At 47.5% G+C, this 25669-nt stretch overlaps 1 protein-coding gene across 12 annotated transcripts in view; it reads right to left on the reverse strand.

Annotated features, from left to right (window-relative positions):
• The window catches only part of LOC139054433 (protein FAM184A-like), a 363879-nt gene that overhangs the window by 84058 nt on the left and 254152 nt on the right, over positions 1 to 25669 (reverse strand). The window contains exon 11 of one of the 12 annotated variants that reach the window (XM_070531394.1): positions 18134 to 18709. The exons of the other annotated variants lie outside the window; for them this stretch is intronic. Within the exon in view, the coding sequence (XP_070387495.1) occupies positions 18655 to 18709 (55 nt within the window). The 3' untranslated portion in view covers positions 18134 to 18654. Of the gene's footprint in view, positions 1 to 18133; positions 18710 to 25669 lie in introns of those variants that run through there. 12 annotated transcript variants of the gene reach the window in all.

The raw sequence follows: 25669 nt of genomic DNA on the forward strand, positions 1-25669 counted from the left end.
ACATAGGCATGTCTGGCTCAAGCCATTCTAAGAACTTTGAATATCCTTGCTGCAATTCATTCATGGCTACTTTACACAATTGTATGATTCCTACATGTTACAGATGCATATTCTCTGGAGGAGTACCGCTTCATTCGCTTTTTGGGTGGTGTTCCAATGCCCACAAGGACGTCGCCGAAAAAAAGGCCTTGGGCCCCAGATGTGTGAATGCCATTCTAAGCATGTGTGACAAGGTGGTCACAAAGAATCTCCGCTTTCATGGTAGGTCATTTAGAGTTATTGTGCATGACTGCTACATGCTGCCCCGTCCACATACACTGACACAATGGATCGGGCTATTGTAACTATTTATGCATTTTTACTCCCTTAGGCTCACAGCAAGGCATGTTAATTTCACCACGGGGATATGAAGAATGCATTATCGTCGCTGCTTGCTTGTGGCTTCGAAGTACATGTATGAAAGGGTTGCAAAATAAATATCGCTGTTTGTAATGATTGTTGTGTTTTGCTAACAGATGCATTTATATCCCACTCATGTGCAAGGTTACATCAGCACAGTACCAGAATATTTGTCAAAATTGTGCAGAAAGGGGGAGATGTCACCAGGGTGTTTCTGAAACATACAAAAAAGTTGCAATGATGCTTCTAAGGTCAGCAACAGAAAGTTGGAAAAAACTTACGGGGACGGTTCTGTGTGGATAAATAAAAAGTTGGTAGAATGTTACTATAAAGTTTCGAAAATGTATGAAGATGGTTAGTACATCCTTATTTTAATGTTTGAAGCATGTTCATTCATCCTTTAAAGACAGTTTGTAAACAAATTTTTTATTCAATATCTGTGGTCAATAGTGAACAGGATGTTGGTATGAAGTTTGCAGGAAGTTTAAAAACTGTTTGAAAACATTAAAAAAACCGTTGGTAGCTTCTAGCAACTTTTGTCTAAATAAGTTTATCCAAAGTTACTAGAATTTTTTTTTTCTAAGGGTGGATTTGTCGGCGTCGTTCGAAGACGGTTCGGATCCATGTTGCACTGCCACAACCCAAGGTCGTGTCGTTGTCGGCCTACTATCACAATACGGTCTTTCAAGAACACTGCCGAGTACTACAAGTAAATTCTCACTGGTTTAAACGAAATAAATTAGTGTGAAATTCAAAGAAAACTAAGTACAATGTTTTCGCGTGTAATCGAAAAGCGCTACCTGAAGCATTTAGGCTGTAGATAGGAGGAACTGCTATTGAGAAGGTGAAGGCACATACTTACCGAGGTTTGACTGCTGCCTCATGATCCCATTGGGCAACTCATATTGATCATCAGTGCAAAAAGCTTGGCATCGAATGTTTCACGTTACTTAAGGCTCGAAAGTATTTGAATTTACAGAATTATTCAGTATTGACACGTGTACTTGCTTAACTGTCTCAGGTGACCACTTTTTCACCGGCTAACAAAAGTTAAACGTTATCACTGAGCGCAGGACAGGCCTGCACGTACCGAAAGTTTCTCGAATTTTATCGGCGGTTCTATCCGTTGTCTGTTGTCACGGAACCTTGTGCAACCTAATAGTATGCGCGACGCGAATTGTGTAGTATTTTCTGAAAGACACGCGAGCACGAGCAATTATTCCGCAACCTTCGATGACTCGTGCGTAAAAGCCGACGCGCTTGCCCCACAGAGCAGATTTTCGACGACAGCCGACTGTGTTCGCCGCTACCGTTGTTCTTTGAGTGTGTGTTGCTTTTGTGGGCTCAGGTTCGCCCAGTGAAAGATTAGCTTCGTCATCTACAGTTTTGCGACTGCTTTCTTCATCGTCACTACAACGTGCCATCTGGTGGAGTTGCTTTTCCGTTCATGTACCGGACGCCCCTATAAACCCCACACACCGAAGACAACAACAGCACCGTCCCGGACCATCGAGCTAGCCACAGGCTACAAAACCTGCCCTCGGAGCACGGACTTCTACCTGATACTACCGGAAAGATTGTAGCCAAGTCAACAGCCACAATGGCAGCCCCAGCATCGCCCATTGTGCTGCAACGCCCTAAGAGGCCACCGAAATTCCTTGGATCATCGTTTGAAGACCAAGACAATCGGCTGAAAACGCATGAAAAGGTCGCTACATTTAACAAATGCAACAGCGACGACAAGCTGCGCCAGCTCAACAACGTGGGATCTATTTCGCCGCGACTTCACAGAGACCTTCACGAGCGTCGTGCGCGAAAAGCGAGCGTGAGCTCTGGCGGAAACCAGAGGGCCCAACGAGACCATCGCCATCTTCAAAGAATAGATTACCCGTGTTTTGCGACCCGGAACTGTCCGGGTAGAAATAAGTCCATATCATAATGCGGGGTGTAAACAACCTCCTGAAGACCGTAGCTGAGATTTTGACAGAGGTAGCGACGATTGAGAAGACGCTGGAAATGCGCACTAGCCAATACAGTCACCAAGCGCTTTCGCCGAAGTGCGAAAGTGAAGCACTAGGCTCGAACGAGCTTCGCCAGACCATTACAACAGTCGTACGCGAAGAACTACGCAGGATGTTCCATTCGACGCAGCCTCAAGTAGCATCCGTGGCTTACATCATCCGAGAGGAGATTCAGTAGTCACTTGCAGTCGCCGAATCGCCGCGTACTCAGCCGGAAACGATGACCTACGCCACCGTAGCCCGCCGTCACGCCCCCCCCCCCACTCCGCGTCCGCGCCAGGGCCCGGTAACGCCGCAGTTCCATCGTTCACCGCCGCAGCCGCCAGCTCGCCCTCCCATCACCCAGCCTGATGTTAACGGCGCAAAAGGATGGAAAACCAACAAGCCCAAGCTGCTAATCTAGCAAAAGGTAGAGGGACACCCAGCGCAGCTACCTAAGGAAGAACGATGTCTAGCGCGCTCTAGACCAACGCCCGCTGTGTTACCCCTGCGGTGCCCATACCGCGACTTGGCACTGCGAGGCTTCGCCATCAACGCGCCGCGCCCATAGCTCGGCGAGCATCCTTGTGATATGGCCGACTACCTCGCCGGAACACAGTGGAGACTCCGACAACCCCTCGCGTTCGCCGTCACCAGGACGCTACCTGTCGGCGCAGGACCGACCGCATACAGAACCAGTCCGTGGTACGGCCCGTAAGCCCATATCCAGAAAACTAAAAGTAGCAACCGATGGAGGTGCGGTTGCTGTTACGTCAAAATAGCGAAAATCCTTCGCCGACGACGACGGCGCTTCAAGATATATCTTGAGCACGTCGGAACGACATGCCGCCATCTCGACGAAGCATCGAAGCCAAGGATAGGCCGAAAAAAAAAGGCCTGGCAACGACACGTACCAGCTACAGAACAAGGCGATGAAGCCGTGATGCCACGCCACGACCCAATTGCAATGCAAGACGAAGGACCACCAACCTCGACGTACTTCTCGACGACCACACCGCCACCGATTTAGTAGACACAGGAGCCGAATAATCCGTCATCACTGGACTTTTCGCCTCCAAGCTGAAGAAAGTCAAGACTACATGGGACTGCCTTCATATTCGGATCGCTGGAGGGCATCCGTTAATACCGACTGCAAGCTACGCAGCAAGCGTTCAGTGCACGACCGGACTTGCACCTTGAAGGATAACATCCGTTATCCTTCAAGAGTCCTCACGTGACGTAATTAACGACATGGACTTTTTGAATGAACACGGCGCAGTCATTAACCTAAAGTTGAAGTCGATAACGCTTTCCACATTACCGAGTGATACAGCCGGAGAGGACTTCCAGTGAGCATGCCTTGAGAGTACTTGAAAACCAAGTCAGGGCGACCAACGTTTACTGCTCGACCGTGAAATTTGCATCGCAAGAGGGATCCCTTGAATGCACGGAGGAAAAGCGAAAGTGATCCTGACAAAGTACAGCCAGGGGTTCAAGCACATCAACAAGGGCACGGCGATCGCATACATCGAGAAAATTGCAGAAACTAGCAATGCGTTAATACTCTTGGATTCTGTCGGATCTCCCTCGGCAGTTAAAGTTCGGGTACGAGCCTCCTACATAAATTCAAGTGTTCAAGCAGCAACAGCTTGAAAGTCACCGCCGACGATAGAAAGACTGCTTTGCGACGTCATCGTATATAAGACAAATACCATTTGCAAGACATCCCATAATAACCGAAGAATCCGCTCAACCGCTCCGACGGAGTCCTTACAGAATTTCGACGCGAAAACATGAAGCTATAAGGCAACAAATTGATGAAATGCTGCGCGACATCATCTATCGGTCGAAAAGCCCGTAGGCATCTCCTGTTGTCTCGGTGAAGAAAAATGACGGAACTCTCCGTTTCTGCGTCGATTATCTCCCGTTGAACAAGATCACGAGGAAGGGTGTATATGCCCTTCCACGCACAGACGATGGAATGGCTCGGCTTTGCAACGCTAAGTACTTCTCGTCGATGGATATCAATACCGGCTACTGGCATATAGAAGTCCACGAGAAGGATCGGGAGAAAACCGTCTTCATTACGCCGGATCGCCTGCACGCGTTCAAGGTCATGCCATGTGGACTGTGCTTGGCACCTTCAAAGTTTGAGCGCGTGATGGACACGGTGCTAGCAGGGCTGAAGCGGCAGACCAGTCCCATCTACTTGGATGACGTCGTTATTTTCACCGGGAATTTCGACGATCACCATAGGCGGCTTGTAATAGTACTAAGGGCCATCAAGACATCAGGGCTCCCTCTGAAGCCGGAAAACAACCGTTTCGCTTAAAATGAGCTTCTGTTATTGGGCCAAGTCATCAGAAAATCTGGAGTCCATCCTAATCGGCAGAAGACATCTGTCATGGCGAAATTTCCACAACCTGTCGACAAGAAAGGATTGCGCAGCTTTGTTGGCTTGTGTGCCTTGAACAGGTGCTTTGTCAAGAATTTTTCGCGCATCGTCGAGTCATTAACCTTTTCACGAAATCAGACGTCGAGTTTAAGTGGGAAACGCCGCAAATCGAGACAGTCGAAGAGCTTAAAAGAAGCCTGCAGTCAACACCAGTACTCGCCCTATTCGATGAAGACGCCAGCACAAAAATCCACACCGACGCAAGTAGCGTCGTCGCTGTCCCAGTCCAGAGGAAAGATGGATTTCAAAGGATCATTGCTCACGCTAGCTTGTCGCTGTCGAAAGCGGAAGCCAGTTATTCTACAACGGAAAAGAATACCTTGCCATCATTTGTGCTACCACGAAATTTCGTCCTTACCTTTAAGGCAGGCCTTTCAAGGTCGTAAGGACCCTTCAGGAAGCCACGTTGGAGTCTCAGACTCTAACAATTTGACATCACCGCAGTCTACAAATCCGGATGCAAGCACTGTGTCGACTGCGCATCACGCGCTCCGATTGACCCACCACCGCAAGACGACGATGTCGATGCTTTCCTAAGAACAATAAGAGCGGAAGACTTCGCTGAACAACAAAGAGCAGACCTGCAGCTAGAAAGCCTCGTTGTGTATTTGGAAGTGTGGGGTTCTCCTCCCGTACTCTTGGGACAAAGGAACGACAACACAGCAGTGAAAACAATCAGAAGGGCATTTATTGCATCTTTCATAGATCAATGCCTGCTAGCCGAGTTGCTGTCCGCAAAACATGCCGATGGGCGCGCGACAAATCTAGAAGTCCGACTCACCGCGACCGCAGAGCGAGCGAATATGTTCGCCCCATGCTGGATCCCAACGCCTGGTCGTTCGCGTGTGCGGTCACGCCAACGGGGGTGCGTTCGAAGGCGGCCACGCGAGGCGGTCTCGCAGAAGCGTCGGTCGCCGCGCGCGAGCAATCCCTGCTGTTCGCCGACCCGCCGGGAAAGAGGAAGCGCCTTGTCTCCCGGCACCAAAGTAGCCCCGCCTGTCGGCGGCGTTAGCAGCGCAACACTCGCGCCATCTCCCTCACTGCGCCTCAACCACTCCGACCGCCGCGGGCGCGAGGTCACGCGGCGGGCGAAGCCGCCCTGCAGAAGACGAGCTATGCGGGAAACCTAGATCTCAGGGGAGGCGTGAGAGTCACGCATCCCCACAGAAGGCAACACCGATATTGTCCCTAGGGCACGGAGGAAGACATGTAGGAGGTGAAACCAGGCCCCGCACACTCTCAAGTTCTAGCGATCGCCACAGAGGGCGAAAAATCAACCGCGGCGCGTTCCAGCTTAAGCGCGTAAGTGGAGCTACTGTAATTTGGTCGCATACTTTGATTTGTATCTTTTCTGCTATGGGCGCTCAACGCGGCTCAATATTTGATCTATAGTTGCACACATAATAATCGTCAAACATAGTTAACATGTAACTTTCTGCAAAATAAACAGACAATAGTTTTTATTAAACGTGCGTTATTAAAGCCTGTGATTTATTAGTTGAATAAACGTTTTGAGACCGCACTGACGTGTGATAAGCAGCAGCCCACTGGTATCGATTGCAGTCCGTTCTGTTCACGGAGGAAGGAAACTAAGGAGAGGCCCTGACGTCACTCTTTGTGAAGCAAAAGTGAAGCCGGAAGTTGGCGTTGCTCATGGCGATGCTCCGCCTTTTGTGCCAACCTCCTCTCTTGTTTACATCTTTCGCGAAACCACGCCGCGCTGCGCGTGGTTTCGCGCACGCTCGCGCAACATCCGGCAGAGCACGGTGCAGGTAACACAGCGCAACAAGACACGGTGACTAACGCAAACCCGCCCACACAGCGCCTTTGCCACGGCGCGAAACGTACCAGTGCAACACGTGTGAGCGCTCAAAATCAGAACAACGCCGCCACTGTGGCCCAAAAGGCGTGGCCATTCAACAACAAAAAAAAGCAACAAAAAAATCAGAACCTACTACGTCATTTCCGCCACCCTTCTCTCCTAGCGCGCGGAGGGGGTAGGGCCTCTCCTTAGTTTCCTTCCTACGTGGTTCTATTTATCGATTCAAATTGTACGGCGGTTATATTTGCGAACGGGCTGGTTGTTGCCTTTGTGCAGCATCACGCAGGTTCGTCTTAATTAGCCAACAATACTATCTCAGCCAGTTTATGCATACGACATTCCATAGCCACTACCAGACGATCGTGCTTAAAGACGGTGAGTTTTTTCAGCTGAGGTGTTTCACTGGCGTAATGGGTAAATACACGGCTTCCGTCGTCAATGGTCTGCCGCGTCTAGCCGCGTAATGAAGGGTTGCTTGAAAAAAATGTGCTAGCTAGCGTGAAAACTCGTCGCTGGAACCGAGCACAGTCTGTCTGGAAACTACCCAAGGAAGCGGATTAACCTTGCAGCTTCTGAGAGTGTGCACCGGTGAGTCAAAAGACAGTGCTTCGCATTTTCAACTTTCAATTTCTTCGGGTGCGAGGCGGGTAAAACAGATTGCTGTAGTCATTTTTTTTTCAATGTGGAAAATCATAATGAAGTTATTGCTCTTCAAAGGCGATTCAAACAAGACTCTTGTTATTTTACCACGTTGCTAAAATTCCTAACACGGAGTACAGTGTAAAAAATACATAGTTTTGGCTGTATCTGCATGAATGATGCACTGCGATAAATTCGCAGCAAATTAGTGCAAGTGTACTTCCGGTGATACAGTTGGATTAATATCATTTGATACATAATAAAATTATTGTGTTTATTTCCTAGTAGCTGGCAAAAAAATTACTCGAGGCTTCGCAAAGCACAGCCCGCGCAAGGGCACCATTGAAAGAAATGCATACCCAAAACAGTGTTGTGTGTGTTTTCAGTCATGGAGCGTTTTTTGCACTGTTTTTAGTCGTACATGAATCACAAACTCACCACCATAGTAACTGAGGCTTTCTTCTTTTGCCTCCTGCCTCCAAGATGCTGCTCATATTTGATCACCACTTTGGACTCTATTGTCTCTGGACGTACAAGTCACCAGTGAATGTGTCACCACAGAGGCAGAATCCTCGCAAGGTATGTTTCTGAACACTTCAACTAGAACTGTGATTTGTCCATTCATTGGACAAACTTTTGTTTCACCATTCTTTGCGTGCATGTTTGTCATGGCTTTATGACTTCACTTTTCAGGAAGAAGGACAAAAGAGAGATTATTGGTTTGCAAGCTGCCCACGCCAAGCCATAAGAAGCTCAACGGACACAATCATAACAACAGGTCCTCTTGAACTACGTGCCTCACCATAAATTGTTTGCAAGTTTACCAGATAGAGGGCTGTGAGCCCTATCAGGAAAGTAACAGTATACAGTTTTGTGTCGTAATGAGCGGGAATGCTAAAATTTGACATACAAGCTTGCTTGATTTTAGGGGCATTTTATGACAATCGGAGAAGTAACAAGCTGAGTCCCAACTTGTTTCTTTTCTCGAGATGTAGCAAGCTCCTACTTAGTAATGCACAAATTCTGTCAATTCCTATTTGAAAATCAGATTGGCGGGCATCACCAACAAGTATCACATGCTGCTTCACAGCGTTAATTTGTTACATGAAACTGCAAGGAATTTTAAAGCCTTCAAAACTGCTCAGTGCAATTTTGAGGAAATGATGCTTCATGTTCACTGAAACTCTTGCAGTCACTCTTCACGTTATTATTCTATTTTTTATTTAAAGTACACTCAGGGCCGTATGCCATTAAAGAGGGGAGTGGTTAAAAAGCAGTAGAGCAAAACAAACAAGAGCAGCGAGTTTTGGTAATGCAATGATTCTCCTGATTATACAATGTTAGCTAATGTAGTGCAAAAAAGTTTGTTATCGGTGATGGCTACGATACTTGAGAGAAGGTGGTTCCATTTCTGAGATGTACGGGAGATGAAAGATTGAAAGAAAGACTTCGTGTAGCAAAAATCTATCCCTGCGTTGCTGCAATGATCGATGCAGTTTGAAATGTACTTGAGGCCATAGTATGAAGTCGTCGTGAAGTGTGGTATGACGGAAAATTTTATGAAATAGCGAAACATGGCGACTAGCTGGGGGAATAAGTGCTGGTTTGCTTCATTAAGGTTATACTCGCGGTGCAGTTATAATTAGAAAGAATGATACGAGCGGAGTTATCTTTTACTAGCTTAAGTTAAGTAGTTAGACTAACGCGACTGGGATCCCACATTGCAGATGCATATTCAAGTTTTGAGTGTATTAGCGTCTTGTAAAGGTGCAGTTTTAAAGTAGACAGCGCTTTGGAAAAGTTGCACTGTAAATACCCAAGAAGGTGAATTGCATGGCTAATGACATACTCTATATCGGTTCCATTTAATTTATTTGTAATCTGTAGACCAATATATTTATAGTACATGATGAAATCTAACGGAGCATTGTTAAGATGGTAAGTGATAGGGTTAGAACTAGATCTGGATAGTGCATTTTTCATTTGCTAAAATCAGTAACTAGGCTAGCCCTGCACCATCAGAAATGGCGAGAACAGGCATCTTCACACAACTGGCCTCAAACATGACGAACCAATAAAATCAATTTTTCTTTCTCTTCAAACAGCAGATGACACACCTGAGGACAGTGTGTTCACAAAAAGTTTTTTTAAATATACTTGAAGTTTGGCTTAACATTCAGCCGATCAACAGTGGACAAGTAAGGGAAGCCTCAGCGTGGGAACTTATCTTCGTCACCACCCTCACAAATATGTTTGATTTTTCAAACGTTGGCTACAGGCTTACGCTTCCCTTGCTCACCTCTGTTACTCAAGTGACGTTCATCTCCTTGTAACCTTTTTTGCATTGTTTGAACACGCAAACCAAAATGTTTTTCCACATGAAACCTTAAATTGCATTTTACAAGGATTCGTGAGCATTAATTGGGCATACTTATATGTTTATTTAGTGTCCTTGTTTACACACAATATTGGCAGAGGTCCTTGTAAGCACTGTCGCCTCCATAACGTTCCTCGCCTTCCTACGAGTACTCCACTTGTGACAAAGCTTTTACTGCTGCAGCTGAAGACTAAATGTGCAGTAGACATATCAAGAACACACAATGCGCGATCTAAAATTTAGCATAACGTTTTTTTTCCCTCTAGACTTCGCGCCTATCGCCAATGTGTTATGAAAACAATGCGACATTGAAACTCGAGCTTACCTTACTGACAGTACGTGTTTGCTGAGCACTTCTTGTGTTTCTTTTTTTAAAATCTAGCTGAAATTGTCGAAGGAAGACAACATACATATAGTATGGAACACGTCAAACAGCACTGTATGCAACACAAGTACTAGTTTAGGCGAGCACAATATCGTTGTCCTTGCTTTAGCGGCACGCCAAACGCAATGAGAAAACTTCGCTCGAATTCAGCTTTCGATTCCGTTAAATAGATTACTATCTGTGTTTCTGTATGTTGTAAACTCAGTAACTGACAGCATTAGCTCCACCTGACCTGTACGGAAATTGTGGTCGTGTACTGCTTCATTCACGATTGACAATAAACAATGTAAGCTTACTTGTCTGACGTGTTTTTTTTTTTGCCAGTTGAGGCCTCTCGGTCACCTGGCGATATAATAAAGCTATCTATAGTCATATCAGAGTATCGTACACACGAACACCGCTCCGAAAGCGGTAGCAAATCACCAAAAACTAGCGAGCGAGCAGCACAGCGAACCCCACCAGCCGCTACCGTAGCGGCCGTATTGCTCACTACGTAATAATGATGATAATACTGCCAGCGCCATCTCTAGGTCGCACACTTTAGTTCGCAATGCCACCGCTACTCTTATTTCCGTTGCACTGTGGAAGGTACAGTTTCCCTTCTCTAAATTTGTATAGGTGTTCTGTGGCACTAGTTTTTCACGAGCGCTGTTATCAAACGACGCTTGAGTGTAAAAGACGTGCTTCTCTCGCCCTCTTTATACTCGGCGCAAGCGAGCAGCGGCGCGCGCCTACCAAGGTCGATTCAAATAGGTCGCGAAGCTTCGGGCGAAAAGCGGTTCAGTACAGATTGTCACCGACATCAGCACGGGGGGTTATGGGAGCAGCGATTGAAGCGCGACTATGTTTGGAGGGAACAAGCATTGGAAAAGAAAAACGCGTTTTTTAATTCAAACGAGACACAGTTAGATTCATTCAACGAAAATAAAATTCCTAGTCAGTTTTATATGTTCGTGATGAGTTAAGAAAATACGTTTAATTTTATTATTATAATAAATGCATTTCTTGTCAGCGCCCATCCCTACAGGGGGCGTTGACGCCACTATCACTACTATCACTCGCTATGCAATGCACGTCTTGAAATGGGCAGAAAGGCGCACTCGTATCACCTGTTGAAATACGCCCTCCTCACAATTTGTGCTTTCTTGCTTGTCGAAGTTTGTCTGAATTTGGTGACGCGGGCGCTTTCATTGCTTCTTAATCTGTTCAGTCAAAAGTAGTGAGTTACGACCGCCAGATAATTGTGTAGTTGTTTTCGTGCGACTGCGCTGGCCGACGGGCTTGGCATCCGACAATAGGATCAGCACTCTTCACCTAAAGCTTTCGTCGGCCTCCAAAGAAAGTATGTTCTGTGCAGGGATGCGATTTCGACAACCGTACGGCTGGCCTTTTCCTGCATCGCTTTCCACGCTGAAAGCTCGAAACGCCCATCAAGTCGAATGGCGGGGCATTTGAATATATAGCTCCAAAGGAAGAACAACAAAACAAAATTCGCGCCTTCGAAAACAAAATGACGTCACTTCTGCTTTTAACGGACATGGCGTCACGTTATTTTTTTTTCCGCCGGAAGTGTTCCCACCACATACAGATGGCGCTAAGCCCCATGAACCGGCGATGGACCGCCATGTTTTGAACGTATGGGCTCCTATGGAAGCTTCGCTACCAGGTTTATTTACCTTGCGCCTACGGTGGCAGCGCCGCGAAAGCGTGGCGCAGCGCGGCCTTGGAAACCCCCCGGCATAGAGTTTCTAAATAAATACCCTAGAGGGAAATGTGGCGCTCGTGTCTACGGGGGTTCTCATGAGTGTTGCCTCAACCTACATGGGAATGATGGGAAGTACAGGCTTCGGATTGACTTCGGTCTTTAGACTAGTGGCGTTTGCTTGTGGCGCAGTAAACAAAGCTATACTAAAATATTATCGCGTAATGTCTAATTTTATTTCTGCAGTATGTTATATAATGTACAACACGCTACATAAACTTTGTATGACTTTGAGATGGAAGCATGGTTTACTATGGTTTGTCACCAGGACACATCAGGGTATGCATACTTGTGCAATTCTGTTCCCGATTTAACGCCAAAGAATAATTATTTATTCATTTTTGCAACAGCAATAACAACCGTGCATGTACTTATATAAAAATTATCAAGTATTTCTGGAAATAAAAATGTTGTATTGTGAGAAAGCGTTGCGCCCCTGAGCGGAATGCTACAAGTGTCGTCTGCTACGACGCCTGCTCGCTGCAAACGCGAGACTTTTCTCGCAGACGACAGGCACTTGCGAACTCTCTCACTCTTTCGAAAGGCTGCGACGGCTGTCACGATTGCTGAACGTCTTCAAGTACTTTTAAGAACATCTGATGCAGTGCTAGCTAGGACGCTAGTGGCTTCCTACGAGTATTTCGTCATCATATTTTGCGTGCGTCCATCAAGCTTTTTCTTGGTGACCTCAGAGCGGACGTTGGGAGCGCCAAAAATCTGCCGAAGCTGGTGTTTGAATGCCGCCCAGTCAGGCAAGGTGCTCTCAGGCAAGGTGATTGAGAAACCAAGTCCTGGCAACGTCAGTGAGGTAGAATGCGACGTTGCGAAGCTTGTGCATGTCATCCCACCGGTTAGACTCACTCATGCGATCATAATTGTCCAGCCAGTCATCAACGTCATCACTACGAAGGCCAGCGAACATGGTGGGATCGCGCTGCCGCGTGCTGACGGTCTATGAAGGAACGACCGGTGGGGCAGAGACGGTGACGCCGGAGGCTCCTGGAGGATCTTCTTGGGGCATCCTGACCCAAGAAGATCCTCCTAGTGGAGCAAGCGGCGGCCTGAACGAAGCTCCAGGGAAACTCGAAGGCGTAGAGGATCAAGGGGTCTAAATCAGCCTCCGCCACTTGCGAGACAGCTGTTAAGCCTCAATGGTTTATTGCGCAGCTCGTGCGCTGAAGACGATGACGCTGGCCATGATGAATATATACAGATGAAGAAGATGAAGGGGTAATATAATGCTCACAATATTGACGTACCGCTTCCGAAGCGTTATGGCGTGGCTTTTCACTCACCCATTTTGCGACACTAAAATACAGCCAGGAGGCAGCAACCTTTCCTTACACGAGTAAGTTTGTGTTCTCAAAGTCCTAAAACACGCATTTCAATGAGCACATAAACTAGCAATGCATAATGAAGCTCTCAATAAAACTTGATTGTCAAGCCACCAGAAGTACAACTGTATATGTCTTGTACCAGTACTGCCTTTGTCCTATTCTGAAGTTACATAAAGCACGTAACGCTACAGCGCCAACCCCACACACTTAACAAACCAAGGTCCAAACGCTCAAAACATGTTCTTTCAACGTTTACGATGCCGTGGCTTTCTCGTCAGGGCTTCGACGCCACACCGCGACACAAGCATCGTCCCAGTCGCTGGCCCAGCGCGCTGTCGCCACTCCGAGCAACATAACAAAGGCAGAGAGCTTTGCGTTGCACTGCCCCACTTAGAGCGAAACTAAAACTGCCAAAAAAAGCTATACTTGTAGACTAGTTCGCCAGTCAATAGAATGCCAATCCGAAGCCTGTACCTCCCATCATTCCCATGATGGTTGAACGATCGCAGCGCCAGATTTGCCGCTACGTATACTAATATGAAACTCTATGCCCCCCCCCCCCCCCGGCTTCGGCGGCAGTAAAACCCCTTGATAATTTAGGCCCATCTATACTAAGGTAGCGACATCTGCCGCACGCGTGACCTAGGAAGTTCCTGTAGCAGACGGCGTCCAAGCTAAACCGCGGCGCCGCGGCATTCGTGAGGTGAAAATATATCTGCACACGCCCGGAAATAAAACCTGATTTTGCCTGACTGCGGTGAAAAACGAAATAAGGCGCCGAACTTCTAAACCTAGTCATTTAATTTCAAATGAGCGCTGAAAGAAAAACGATCAGGGAGCGGAATGAGTGCTTGATCGTCTCGATTCCGCATGTTTACCTTGCGTTCGTTTGCGCTCAATCACCGCGCGAGCCTTGGTGATTGCTTGCGCTTAATCCCGCTTGCTCTGTGAATTCCTCTGCTTGTAAGTGTGCTGGGCGCACATAGCGGTTACTTTGAACGAATAATTCGTGTAAAAAGGCTAACAGTCACTTGGACCGAAAAACTTTCGGCATAACGTCGCTGAAACGTCCGACCTTTATGACAACTAAACAACATCCTGCGTGTGTGTGGAAACGAGTGCGCCAACAGTCTTCTTGCCGCTAAGTGTGTCTGTCGTGCAGCGATTACACGATGACTTATTTTTTGTGGCTCAGTGCTACGAGCCAGCGCAACTGTCGTGACATTCTGACGCGGCGGTATGGATCGTGTCAGTGAGTCTCCTCGACTGTGTTCGGGCTGCCAGCGCGATTTAATCTCGCGACAAACCAACATCGAGCGTAGTGTGTGAGCGTTGTCAGGAATGGGGACTCAATCCCATCGCTCGTGATCCGTTGTCAAGATTGGAGTCCGGCATGAATTTGAAGGTAGCTGGCCCATGCCGTCGTCCAACTTATCCACGCTGAGGACGTTGATGAAGGGAAGGACTGCTTCTCATCGAGAACGAGGAATTTAGGTTTATTTACACTATTTACATGCAGTTCATCAGTCTAGCATGACTGCGAGAGGAAGTACGTCAGTCTAACACGACTGCTTGAGAGAGTGTCTCAGTCTAACATGACTGCTTAAGAAAGTGTGTCGAGCATCCACACAACAACGGCTTATAAGCACTCTGCCCCCCCCCCCCCCCCCTTGATTCCAAGGGGACGGAAAACGTTCGACCAGTCATTGTAAACAGGCCGCCTCTCCCCGGCACGGGTTGCACACACACACGCACACACACAGGTGCAATGGTACGGAGCCGACGTCAGAGGGGCTTCGTAGAATTCGGAGCCGTCCGGCGTAGCGCGCCCGGGTAGCACATTGTCTTGCGTCCTGGTCGGCGCGTGGGAAGGAGCCTTCGTCGGTGTTCCCACGGCTCTCGAATATATAAGAACCATTTTCCAGAAAAGAAGCTCAGGCTCGGTAAAAAATTACGGAAGCCGTGGATAAGCCCCGAATTGCTAAAACGTATTAATTATAAAAACGCGCTCTATAATTATAAAAACGCGCGTCAAGACTAAGGATCCAAGTATATTGAAGGAATACAAGTCGTATAGAAACAAGCTAAATAAGGAACTAAAATCCCATAGGAAGTCCTACTTTCACGCAGAATTCGAGGGTTGTTTGAACAAACCTGATACCTTATGGAAAAAGTTAAATGATGTCTTGAATCGTCGAAAATCAGCTCCGCGAATACAAACCCTGATACTTGGTGGGAGCGAAGTATCGGGAAGTGCTCTTGCAAATGTTTTTAATGATTACCTTGTAAACTTTTCTGGTGGTAGTGCGTCGTCTGACATTAGTGAATTTATGCCGAACAGAAATTCATCTTCACTCTTTCTTCATCCCTTTACTGAGCATGAGGTGACATCAGTTTTCCTTTCACTAAAAAATAGCTCAAGTTGCGATGCAGAAGGCATGCAGGTTCGCCCTATCAAGTATGTGCTTGATATCATTTCCCCGTACATTACCTGTATTTTTAATTTGTCTTTGTCAAGCGCTATCTTTCCTAAACGGATTCAAATAGCCAAAGTGTCTGTATTGTTCAAGAAAGGTGACGTTAATGATACTAAAAATTATAGACCCATTTCTATATTACCTGTTTTTTCGAAGGGTCTAGAAAAACTAATACTAATGCAGGTTTCGAATTTTTTTGACAAGCACAGCCTAATTTCTCCAGCCCAGTTTGGATTTAGAAAACGACGGTTTACAGAATTAGCACTACTCCATCAAAAAGAGTTTATTTTATCGCAATTTGAAATTAGAAACATTGTCCTTGGTATTATATTGATTTCACTAAAGCATTTGATTGCATCCTTCCCTCTGTTCTTCTTGATAAGCTTGAAACCTACGGTATTCGAGGGCACTGTGGAAGCCTTATAAAATCTTATCTTAATGATCGCTATCAATATGTTGAAATAAACAATAGCCGCTCAAATTTGAAGCATATCACCAGAGGCGTTCCTCAAGGTAGTATTCTTGGCCCGTTCCTGTTTATCATATATATAAATGACTTAGTAAATATCTATAAAGATGCGAAATACGTAATGTACGCAGACGACGCCAGTATATTTTTTTCGTCACCTGACTCTAGTAGCCTTGAGAATAAAGCTAACACTGCTCTGAAAACTCTTCATGTATGGTCAAAACAAAACTGTCTACAAATCAATATAAACAAAACAAAAGCAATAATCTTTAGGCCAAAATCTAAGCAAATAACCAGTTCCATCAACGTTGTTTATGACGATGTAAACCTAGAAATTGTAGATAGTTTTAAAATACTTGGCGTTATTTTCACACAAAATATGCTTTGGGACATGCACATAGAATCGGTATTGGGCAAATTATCTCGTGTAGTTGGGATGATGGTGCGGCTGAGACCTCTTTTACCTTACAGAATCAAGGTTCTTATTTATAACACCCTATTTTTTTCTACACTTTATTATTGTCTGCTCATGTGGGGTACCACATCACATACGAATCTAGAAAAGATACATATACTTCAGAAAAAATTTTTGCGAATACTATTTAACCCGCCTTACAATGCCCACACAGACTTATTTCAGATAGCAAATGTAATACCGGTTTTTAACCTTTATAATTACAAGTTAAGTCAAGCTTTCAAACGGGAGGTAAAAGAGAACTTAAAGTTTCTTCACGAGTTATCTAATCTCACCAGGAACACACATTCTTACATTACAAGGTGTACGGAACAGTGGAAGGTGGTCACTTCGCGTGCCAATTATTCTACACAAAAGATATCATACACACTACCAACACTTTTAAATTTGTTTCTGAAATCAGGTCTTGACATTTATATAACTGGTGTACGAGCTTTACGTGAACATTTTGTCACTCAATCTTTCTTAAATAATTGAAGAGCGTTTTTTAGATAAGTTGTGTTTTTGCGTTTATATTTGTGCATATTTCACTTATAGTCAATTGTTATGTATATATATACCTCCTGTGCAATCGCGTTTGCCTTGTAAAGGAGGCTGCGGGCTCTAGTCAAGTCGCTTGCCCAAAGCGACTTTTACCCGCAGTCTCCTCCATCACTGATGGAAATAAAGAAGTTATTATTATTATTATTAACTCCCCCACTCATAGTAGAACAGGGCGGCGTTGTCGCGTTGCGCGCAAAGCCTGCTTCGTCGAATTCCTCCAGTCACAACGGCGACGAGGCTAGAGCGTAACGGTGGCGGTTTCAGCACAAAGCCTGCTTCGTTGAACGCATCCTAGCTGAAGCGACGGAGAGTGGAGGATGCGCGTATTGTTCCCGACACAAAGTCGACTTAGTCACGCCGTGGCTAGAGGTTGGCGGCGGAATTCCAAGATGAGGTTGCCACCGCTGGCGTAAATGGCTGGCAAACTTGCACTGCAGCTGGCCGTTCTTAACAGCGTGTGTGAATGTGGTTGACTGTTTTCGTGAACCGTGCGACGTCGCCACGTAAACTTGAATCACGACGCGCCTTGTGTTTATGCCTTTTCGTCCCCGTGCACCGTTTCGTATAAGGGCTGTCTAATTGACCACTTGCAGAAGTCGGAGCGCCACCTAGCGCGAAAAACGGGAAGCTTGCGCCTCGCCGCTTGGTTGGAAAACATCCCGGCTCCAGCCTTGCTTTGGTACGGCGGCATCGAGTGGCGACGTTGTGTTTGCAGAGCTTCTTTCACGTTTTGTGAAAGCGTCGACATTCTTTGGTAGTTGCCATATATGACCTGCCTTAAATATGATTGAAGAGGACTTCATTCTCTTGCCGTTTTTGCAAATGGGACCGACAGCTGACTTCTCTGAGCGCTGGATAATGAGCGACAATGCGTGGGGTTATCTTCATGCCAACACTTCGTCCGACCGCCGATGGGCTTTAAAAAATAGGGTTAAGTTAAGCACATAAAACTGAACGTAAACACCGTGGACCTTCTGTAGTAATGGACGCAGGAACAGGAATGAACGCACGTTTATTGAGTTAGTCGTTTAAGTAGCCAACAGTGGCGTGACGTCATGTCACTCAGGCATTGACGCATGCGCTCGTGGCGTGCGTGAACGGCTGACTTCACATCAATTCCTTCCCCTTAGGAGGAGCTCTGGAAACGGTCTGGCGCCTTGCGACGCCGGTTTGATCTGCGAATTGGAACTGCCAGAGGTCCAGCATTGGCAGTACCCGTGTCGTGCTCTTCCGGGACTCCAGTGTTGGCAGCTCCCGTTTCGTGCTCTTCGCTAGCCGAGGAATTGGGGCTGGTACCCGAAAAGCCCGCCAGAGGGTCTGCATCTTCGTTTGGTGGGGCTAATCCGTTCCTTTCAGCGCCTTCCTCGTCCAGCGATGTTGGTTGCTGAGCATCCGCGCGGTGTCGTAGCTGATCTTCATGACGCTCACATACTTCCCCATCCTCCGTCTTGACCGTGCTCAGGCGGGCGCCCCTGGTATTCTGTATCACTCCGGGTCTCCAGCTCGCACCTGCCCTATAGTCCTTGCAGCACACCGGTTGTCCGGGCGAATGTCTGCGCGGAAGTGCTCCTGCAGCAGAAAAAGGTCGTGACATATTATCCAACAGAGTACGTGGTTCGAAACCAAGAAGCAAGAAGCCAGGTGTCTTTCCGTTTTGAAGTGGGGTGCGCCGATAACGCAGTAGCCATCGGGCCAAGCGTCTTTCAAGGGTACCATGCACGTTTTTGCGCAGACCTTCTTTAACAGTGCGCACTGCCCTTTCTGCCAGCCCGTTGGATTGCGGATGATACGGAGGAGATCGTAGGTGTACTATGCCATTATCTTCCATGAATTGGCGGAACTGTCTACTTGTGAATTGTGCCCCGTTGTCGGAGACAACTGTTCGAGGCAACCCAAATCTGCTGAAAATGCCCCGTAACGCTTCAACAGTGTTATCTGCGCTGGTTACCTTAAGCGGAACAACCTCTATCCATTTGGTATGCGAATCCACTACGATCATCAACATTCGCCCTTCGACTGGTCCTGCGAAATCAACGTGGATTCTAGACCATCGCTCAAATGTGTCCGGCCACGGAACCGGCTCTTGCGCTGGTGGCATGCTGCAGTTTTGCTGGCACACTGCGCATGCGTGTACGATATTCTGGATGTCCTTGTCAAGTCCGGGATACCAGAAAAGTGCCCGTGCTAGATTTTTCATCGCCGACATGCCTTGATGGGTATCGTGCAGCAGCTGCAGCATTGATTCCCGAGCTGCGGCGGGTATCACGGCCCGATGGCCCCAATAAACAATACCATGGCTGCATGTCAGCTCGTCTTTCTTTTGGAACATAGGTCGTAATGCTTCTTGTGTTGCCGGCAGTTTCCTTGGCCAGCCTTCCCGAACATAACGCATAACCGCCATGAGCGTGCCATCACGTGCCGTCATTTCGGCCAAATTGTGCGACGACACCACCCCTGTGTTCAGGTGGTCTGTTAGCAGCACGTACTGCCGTTCATCTTTCAACATTGACTTCGCTGTCTTGTCATCATGTGGCGCTTGCACGGGAAGACGGCTCAATGCGTCGGCCACAATTATGTCCTTTCCCGGTTTGTACTCAATGGAATACTTGTAACCACTGAGTAAAAGTGCCCAACGCTGTATCCTTGCTGCTGCAAAGGGTGGTATTGGTTTATCGGGACTAAAAAGACGCATCAGCGGCTGATGATCTGTGACCAATGTAAATTGGTTTCCCAGCAAATATTCGCGAAACTTCGTCACGCCGAATACCACTGCTCAGGCTTCGCGCTCAATCTGAGCATAATTCCGCTCGGCTGAAGAGAGGGTGCGAGATCAAAACCCGATTGGCTGGTTTCCGCCGTCCACTCTGTGGTACAAGACTGCCCCGATACCGCATGAGGATGCGTCCGTCTCCAAGATGAGTGGTTTTGTTGGGTCTTAGTGGGTCAAAATCTGCACCTCTTTTATCAACCGCTTCACTGCCTCGTATGCATTCTTTTGCTTAGCTTCCCATTACCAAGGCGTGTTCTTTCTTAATAACTCATATAATGGCGCAAGCACTGTAGCCAAGTTCCCCAAGAATGCGTTGTAATACGTAACGAGACCCAGTAGCACGCGAAGTTCCGTTACACTCGTAGGTTGAGGCATTCGTAAGAGCGCGTCGATGTTTTCCGTCTTTGGTCTTAGGCCTTTTGCGCTAATGCGGTGACCAAGGAATTCCACCTCCGACTGACGGAATCTGCATTTGAGCGGGTGAAGTTTAACACCGGCTTCCCTGAACCGCTGGAACACTTTGCGCAACGTGTCACAATTTCCTCTTTTCTCGGCGACCACCACATCGTCTAAGTACACTTGCACACCCGGTAGTCCTTGCAACAGTGCTTCCATTCGCTTCTGAAAAACTGCCGGTGCCGACGCCACCCCAAACGGCAGCCGGTTGAAGCTATACAACCCTTTTGGCGTGTTTACTACCAGCAGCTTCTTTGTCGCGTCATCTATTGGTAGCTGGTTGTATGCATCCTTCAAATCTATTGTACTGAATACTTCCCCTCCGCTGAGCTTCGCAAATATGTCCCTTATCTTTGGCAGCGGATATTGTTCCGTGTGGCATGCTGTGTTGACTGTCGTTCTAAAATCGCCACACAAGCGGATGGAGCCGTCCTTCTTGACGACGGGAACGAGTGGCGAAGCCCACTCGGCGCTGGCGACCTGCCTCAGTATGCCCGTGTCAGCCAACTTTGCGATTTCTGCATTTACAGGCTCTTGTAGAGCGTACGGTATAGAACGGGCCTTGCAGAATCGCGGTATGGTTCCTTCGCATAACTGTAGATGAACCGGAGGTCCCTTGATTAATCCTAGCCCTGGCGAAAACAAATCGGCATATTCCGCCCTCAGCGTATCAGCAATGGCAATTTGATCAGGCGCTGGCGGCTTACCGTCGTTGACGTCCACGTTCAGCACTGGGCCTCCAGTCAGCTGGAATGCTTGAATGATGTCTCGCCCACACAGGTTTGGGCCTGAGCAGCCGAGCACTACTAGCGTCGCGTTGGTGGTTTTTCCATCGTAGGTGACAGGAACTTTCAGCTGCCCTTTAACTGGTAGTCTCCCTAGGAAGCAACTCAGTTGCAACGACGACTTGTCGAGCCTGGGCAAGCGGTGGCGATGCTGGGCATAAGTTGGCCATGTCACTATTGACACTGGTGACCCTGTGTCCACTTGCATCTTCACAGGCATCCCTTTCCACTGTAACGTTTGCCATATCGGCCGAACCAGTCCTGTCGACGACTCACGGAGGTGTAACAGGAACTGTCCGTAGTCCTCGCTGTCCGAGGATGGTTCCTCACAGTGAGCTACGTTTTCTTGGTGTGGCTTGGAATTGCACATTGAAGCCAGGTGTCCGCTCTTCCGACAAGAGAAACACTCAACGCGGCGGAACCTGCATTTGGCGGTCTTGTGGGTGTCGCTTCCGCAGCAAAGGCACCCGGTCTGTACTTCATTGTTCGAATTTTTCATCCTGTCTGGCTGTGGTCTTCTGGAGAACTTCTGCCGCTCTTGCTTCGTTCGCACTGCGTGGACGCCCTCTCTGATTGGCCCATCTCCCATCTGTTGCACGTTGCGTGCAGCCATCTCAGCGGCTAGCGCCACATCCTCTGCTTCCTGCAGTGTGAGCGTGTGCCTTGCTAGCAGATTACGACGCACTCCACCATCCCGTAGACCGCAGACAAGCCTGTCACGCAGCATTCTCTCTAGCGCCTGGCCAAAATTGCACCTGTTAGCCATTTTCCGTAGCTCGACAATGAAGTCGCTTGTCGACTCGTCAGCTTGCTGATTCCTTGTGAAAAACTGATAAGACTCCGCTATCTCGTTGCCTTCCGGTGCAAAATACTCGGCCAGTTTTTGAACTGCTGCTTCGTACGGCAGATCCTGAATTTTGTTAGGCGCACAACGGCCTGCCAGGAGATCTACAGTCTTGGTACTAAGGGCGGCAACAAGTAAGGCCCGACGCTTCTTCGGATCGACAATCTCGTGGGCTTCGAAAAAAGCTTCTAATCGCACCTGATATGCGCCCCACTTGTCGTCCCCTTCGTCAAAAATAGGCGGCCCAACTTGCGTCGCCATGCTTTACCCTGGCCGTGGGGGTTAATCCTCGTCGCCACTGTAGTAATGGACGCAGGAACAGGAATGAACGCACGTTTATTGAGTTAGTCGTTTATGTAGCCAACAGTGGCGTGACGTCATGTCACTCAGGCATTGACGCATGCGCTCGTGGCGTGCGTGAACGGCTGACTTCGCATCACCTTCCGCTTGGCCTCATAGGAGCTACGTACACGCCATCCATGAAGTCGGGCATCTACGTGGTTACAGCATGGTTCACAAAAGCCATTGGCGACATTGCCGGAGAGCACTGTAAATGCGTGGCCGGATGAGTGCTTTATGCCTGTCGCATTCCCCGAACTCTTAGTTGTTGCATGGAACAACAGATGTACACGTTCTAGCTTGCAAATTTGATATTCATCTCGTGCTGTTTCGCCAAACTCTTGTGTTGCATGCTTGTGGTTTAGGAAGCCGTATCCCAAATTTCGCATGCGCTATATGTACGCAGTAGGTTATTCAGTCTGTTTTTGCGAGCGCTAAGGCCTCAAAGCTCACGCCAACCTATTTTATTATATGTTATATTAGCTTAAATATGGGCAGCGTGTGCGTCCGCAGGCCAGCACGCTCCCGCTCACTCGCGAATACTCATCAAGGCAGATAGTTGGGCGAATTGGTTCGAAGTCATGGTGGAAGGCCGCGCAACTTAACTGAAATGTACGGAAGAAAAGAAGACGAGCGCAGACTCACAAATGACACGAAGTACATAGACTGGCCGCATTTGTTTGCGCCGTTTTTCACAAATCGCTTAATCGTTCTCGCGTATACTCAGGGTGACTCAGTGACGAGCGCGAAGGAAAACTGTATTCTTCATATTTTACAGCCTCAGCCAGCCCTGCCAGCACGTCGCTGGCCTTCTGTTCAGCGTTGCAGAACTGGCAGGAGATGACAAGGGAATAGAAGTCGCCTGCATAAGCAACAGATCCTAGAATGCACTGTTAGCTGCCACGGCGTGCCGTCCGGGTTCGACCGCTTCACCGCTGCCATCCACAAACTTCTCCCCTTTAACCTTCGCGGGCGGAAATCTGAAGAAATTACTATTTCCATTTTCATAATAATAGCTCGTGCACCCGAAAGCGACTCAGTTGGCCGGCATGTCACGCCCGAGCAGCGCAGTTTGCTTTCCAACCACGGAGACGGCGCACACGAAGCGCCGCCCCGCGGCCGGTTTTGGCGCATGCGCAGTCGTACTTCTGCAAGTGGTCAATTCTTACGGGGCGAAAGAATTAGAGGGCCCTTATACAAAACGCACGCGGATTGGCCTAGCTATTACTGCACTGCTGGCGATCCGTTTATCGCTTCTGGCGTTTTTCTTATGGTAATTTGCAGTTGTGTGTTTTTCATCAGTAGAATAGCATCGCCGATGACTGAAACATCTTCGAGTGTAAGGGAAACTTGGAAGGAACGACCTCACATGCGTATGTAATGTACTTTGATATATTGTATTATACTTTAATGTTGGATGGCCTGGCAGCAGTGGCTATGCAGTGTTTGTTTCTAAAAGCAGAGTAATACATGCACTTAGGAATATATTTATTTACATATGCAATGCAGAAAATAAGATTAGGATATGGAGATTTGGAAATGACTTATTGGTCATATTGTAAAGCGCAGTTAACAACGCGCACACATACACAGGAAAATGTAAAAGTAGAATTCGCTGATGAAATGTGTGATTTTTTATCGCACGTAACGGAATGCGGACATTTGTCAGCGAGTTAATCGGCTTCTGCCCCACTATTTACTTGCATGCCAGGTCACACTGCACTTGCTATGTCAACGGGCTCATAATGCATTAAAATCAATAATCTCTACAAGCTTTTACCGTCAACATTCATGCCTGCGAATGAAATACTATCGCAGCTCTGCACACACATGTGTATACTTTTTCTCGCACCTTCGTATCGCTCTACGTTACTTTCCTCGCATAGTCGTGCAGTTACCGACGGTTCAAAGTCCTTCCGTCGAATTCTGTGCAACCATACTTTTCTTCTGGTTAGGTTCTGGTTGCCACGCGGGATGCAAAATAACTTCTTGCCATCCTTCGTCCGGTTTCGGCACCCAACCGCACAGCAACAAGGCATTTCGGCCGTCCGGAACGAAATGATCGCAGCAATGTGCATAGCACAACAGGCGAAACGCGCGCACTTCGCCCGGCGCGCAGGAACTTTCATGACGGCAAAGGGGCAGAGCAAGGTCACATGTCACCGATCACCCTATCGCTGGCGTCGTCGGCTGGATCAAAGCCTTTCTCTACTTTGGAGTTATTGAGGGATTTTATTTAGAATTTGAAAGTAGCGACACTCTCCTCCTTGCAGCGCTTTCCTCCTGGGTTCTCCTCGCCCGCCGCCTGCGCACGGCACTCTTTTTCTCCGGTGCTCCCGCGGACGGGCCGCAGCATTCTATGGAGGCGTGCTATTTTTAGTTATTTAGGGATAGTTGCGCGCCCCAGTGATGTTGAAAATTTTGAGAAATGCTGATAACAGCACTGATAATGCTGAAGGCAACATTTATGAGGAGATTGGTATTCTTTTAAAGCCGTATGAACGGGCTATGCTGATGTAAAAGGAGCTTTGAGGCGAGTTCTATATTCCAGACAATTTTTCATCCACATGATGAGATGCTTCACTTTGTGCCTCTGATCTAGTATTCCTTGTGGCACATCGCTTTGTGCGTGGCTTGTTAAGCGAAAGCCTGTGTGTTTCAAGGTCGCGTTGTGAGCTAGAGAAAATATCACTTGACCGAAGCAAGGCCGGAAGCGAACCAAAGCATGTGCACCCATGTATGAGAGATGATTACTGATTAACAAAGTTAAGTAATGATTGATTAGTGATGGGATTACGATGAATTAAGGTGGATTAAAGTGAAGGAAGGTGGATAAAGGTCATTAGGGGGATTAAAGTGAATGAAGAAGGGCTAGGGTGGATAAAGGAGGAATTGGGTGGATCAAAGTCGATGAAGGTGGATCAGGCTCCAATAAGGAGAATTATCGTGGATTAAGGTGAATGAAGGGGGATTAGGGTGGATTAAGGTGCATGAAGGAGAATTACGGTGTAATACGGTCGATGAAAGAGGATGAAGGTGGATTATGGTGAATTCAGATGGATTAAGGCAATTAAGGAGTATTAAGGCCGATTAAGGTGGATGAAGGTTTAGCATGGATTAAGGTTTATTACAGTATGCTTTACAAACTTAATGCTCCTTCATCAACTTTAATCCACCCTAGTCCTTCTTAATCCTTGTTCATGCGCCTTAATCCTCCGTGATATACCGTAATCGGTCCTAATGCTCCTTCATCAAGCCTAATTCACTTTAATGCTCCTTCATCCACCTTAATCGTTATTCATGTACCTTACTGCTGCTTAATACACCCTAATCCA

The sequence above is a fragment of the Dermacentor albipictus genome, chromosome 1, assembly GCF_038994185.2.
Source record: "Dermacentor albipictus isolate Rhodes 1998 colony chromosome 1, USDA_Dalb.pri_finalv2, whole genome shotgun sequence".
Taxonomy (NCBI): Eukaryota; Metazoa; Arthropoda; class Arachnida; order Ixodida; family Ixodidae; genus Dermacentor; species Dermacentor albipictus.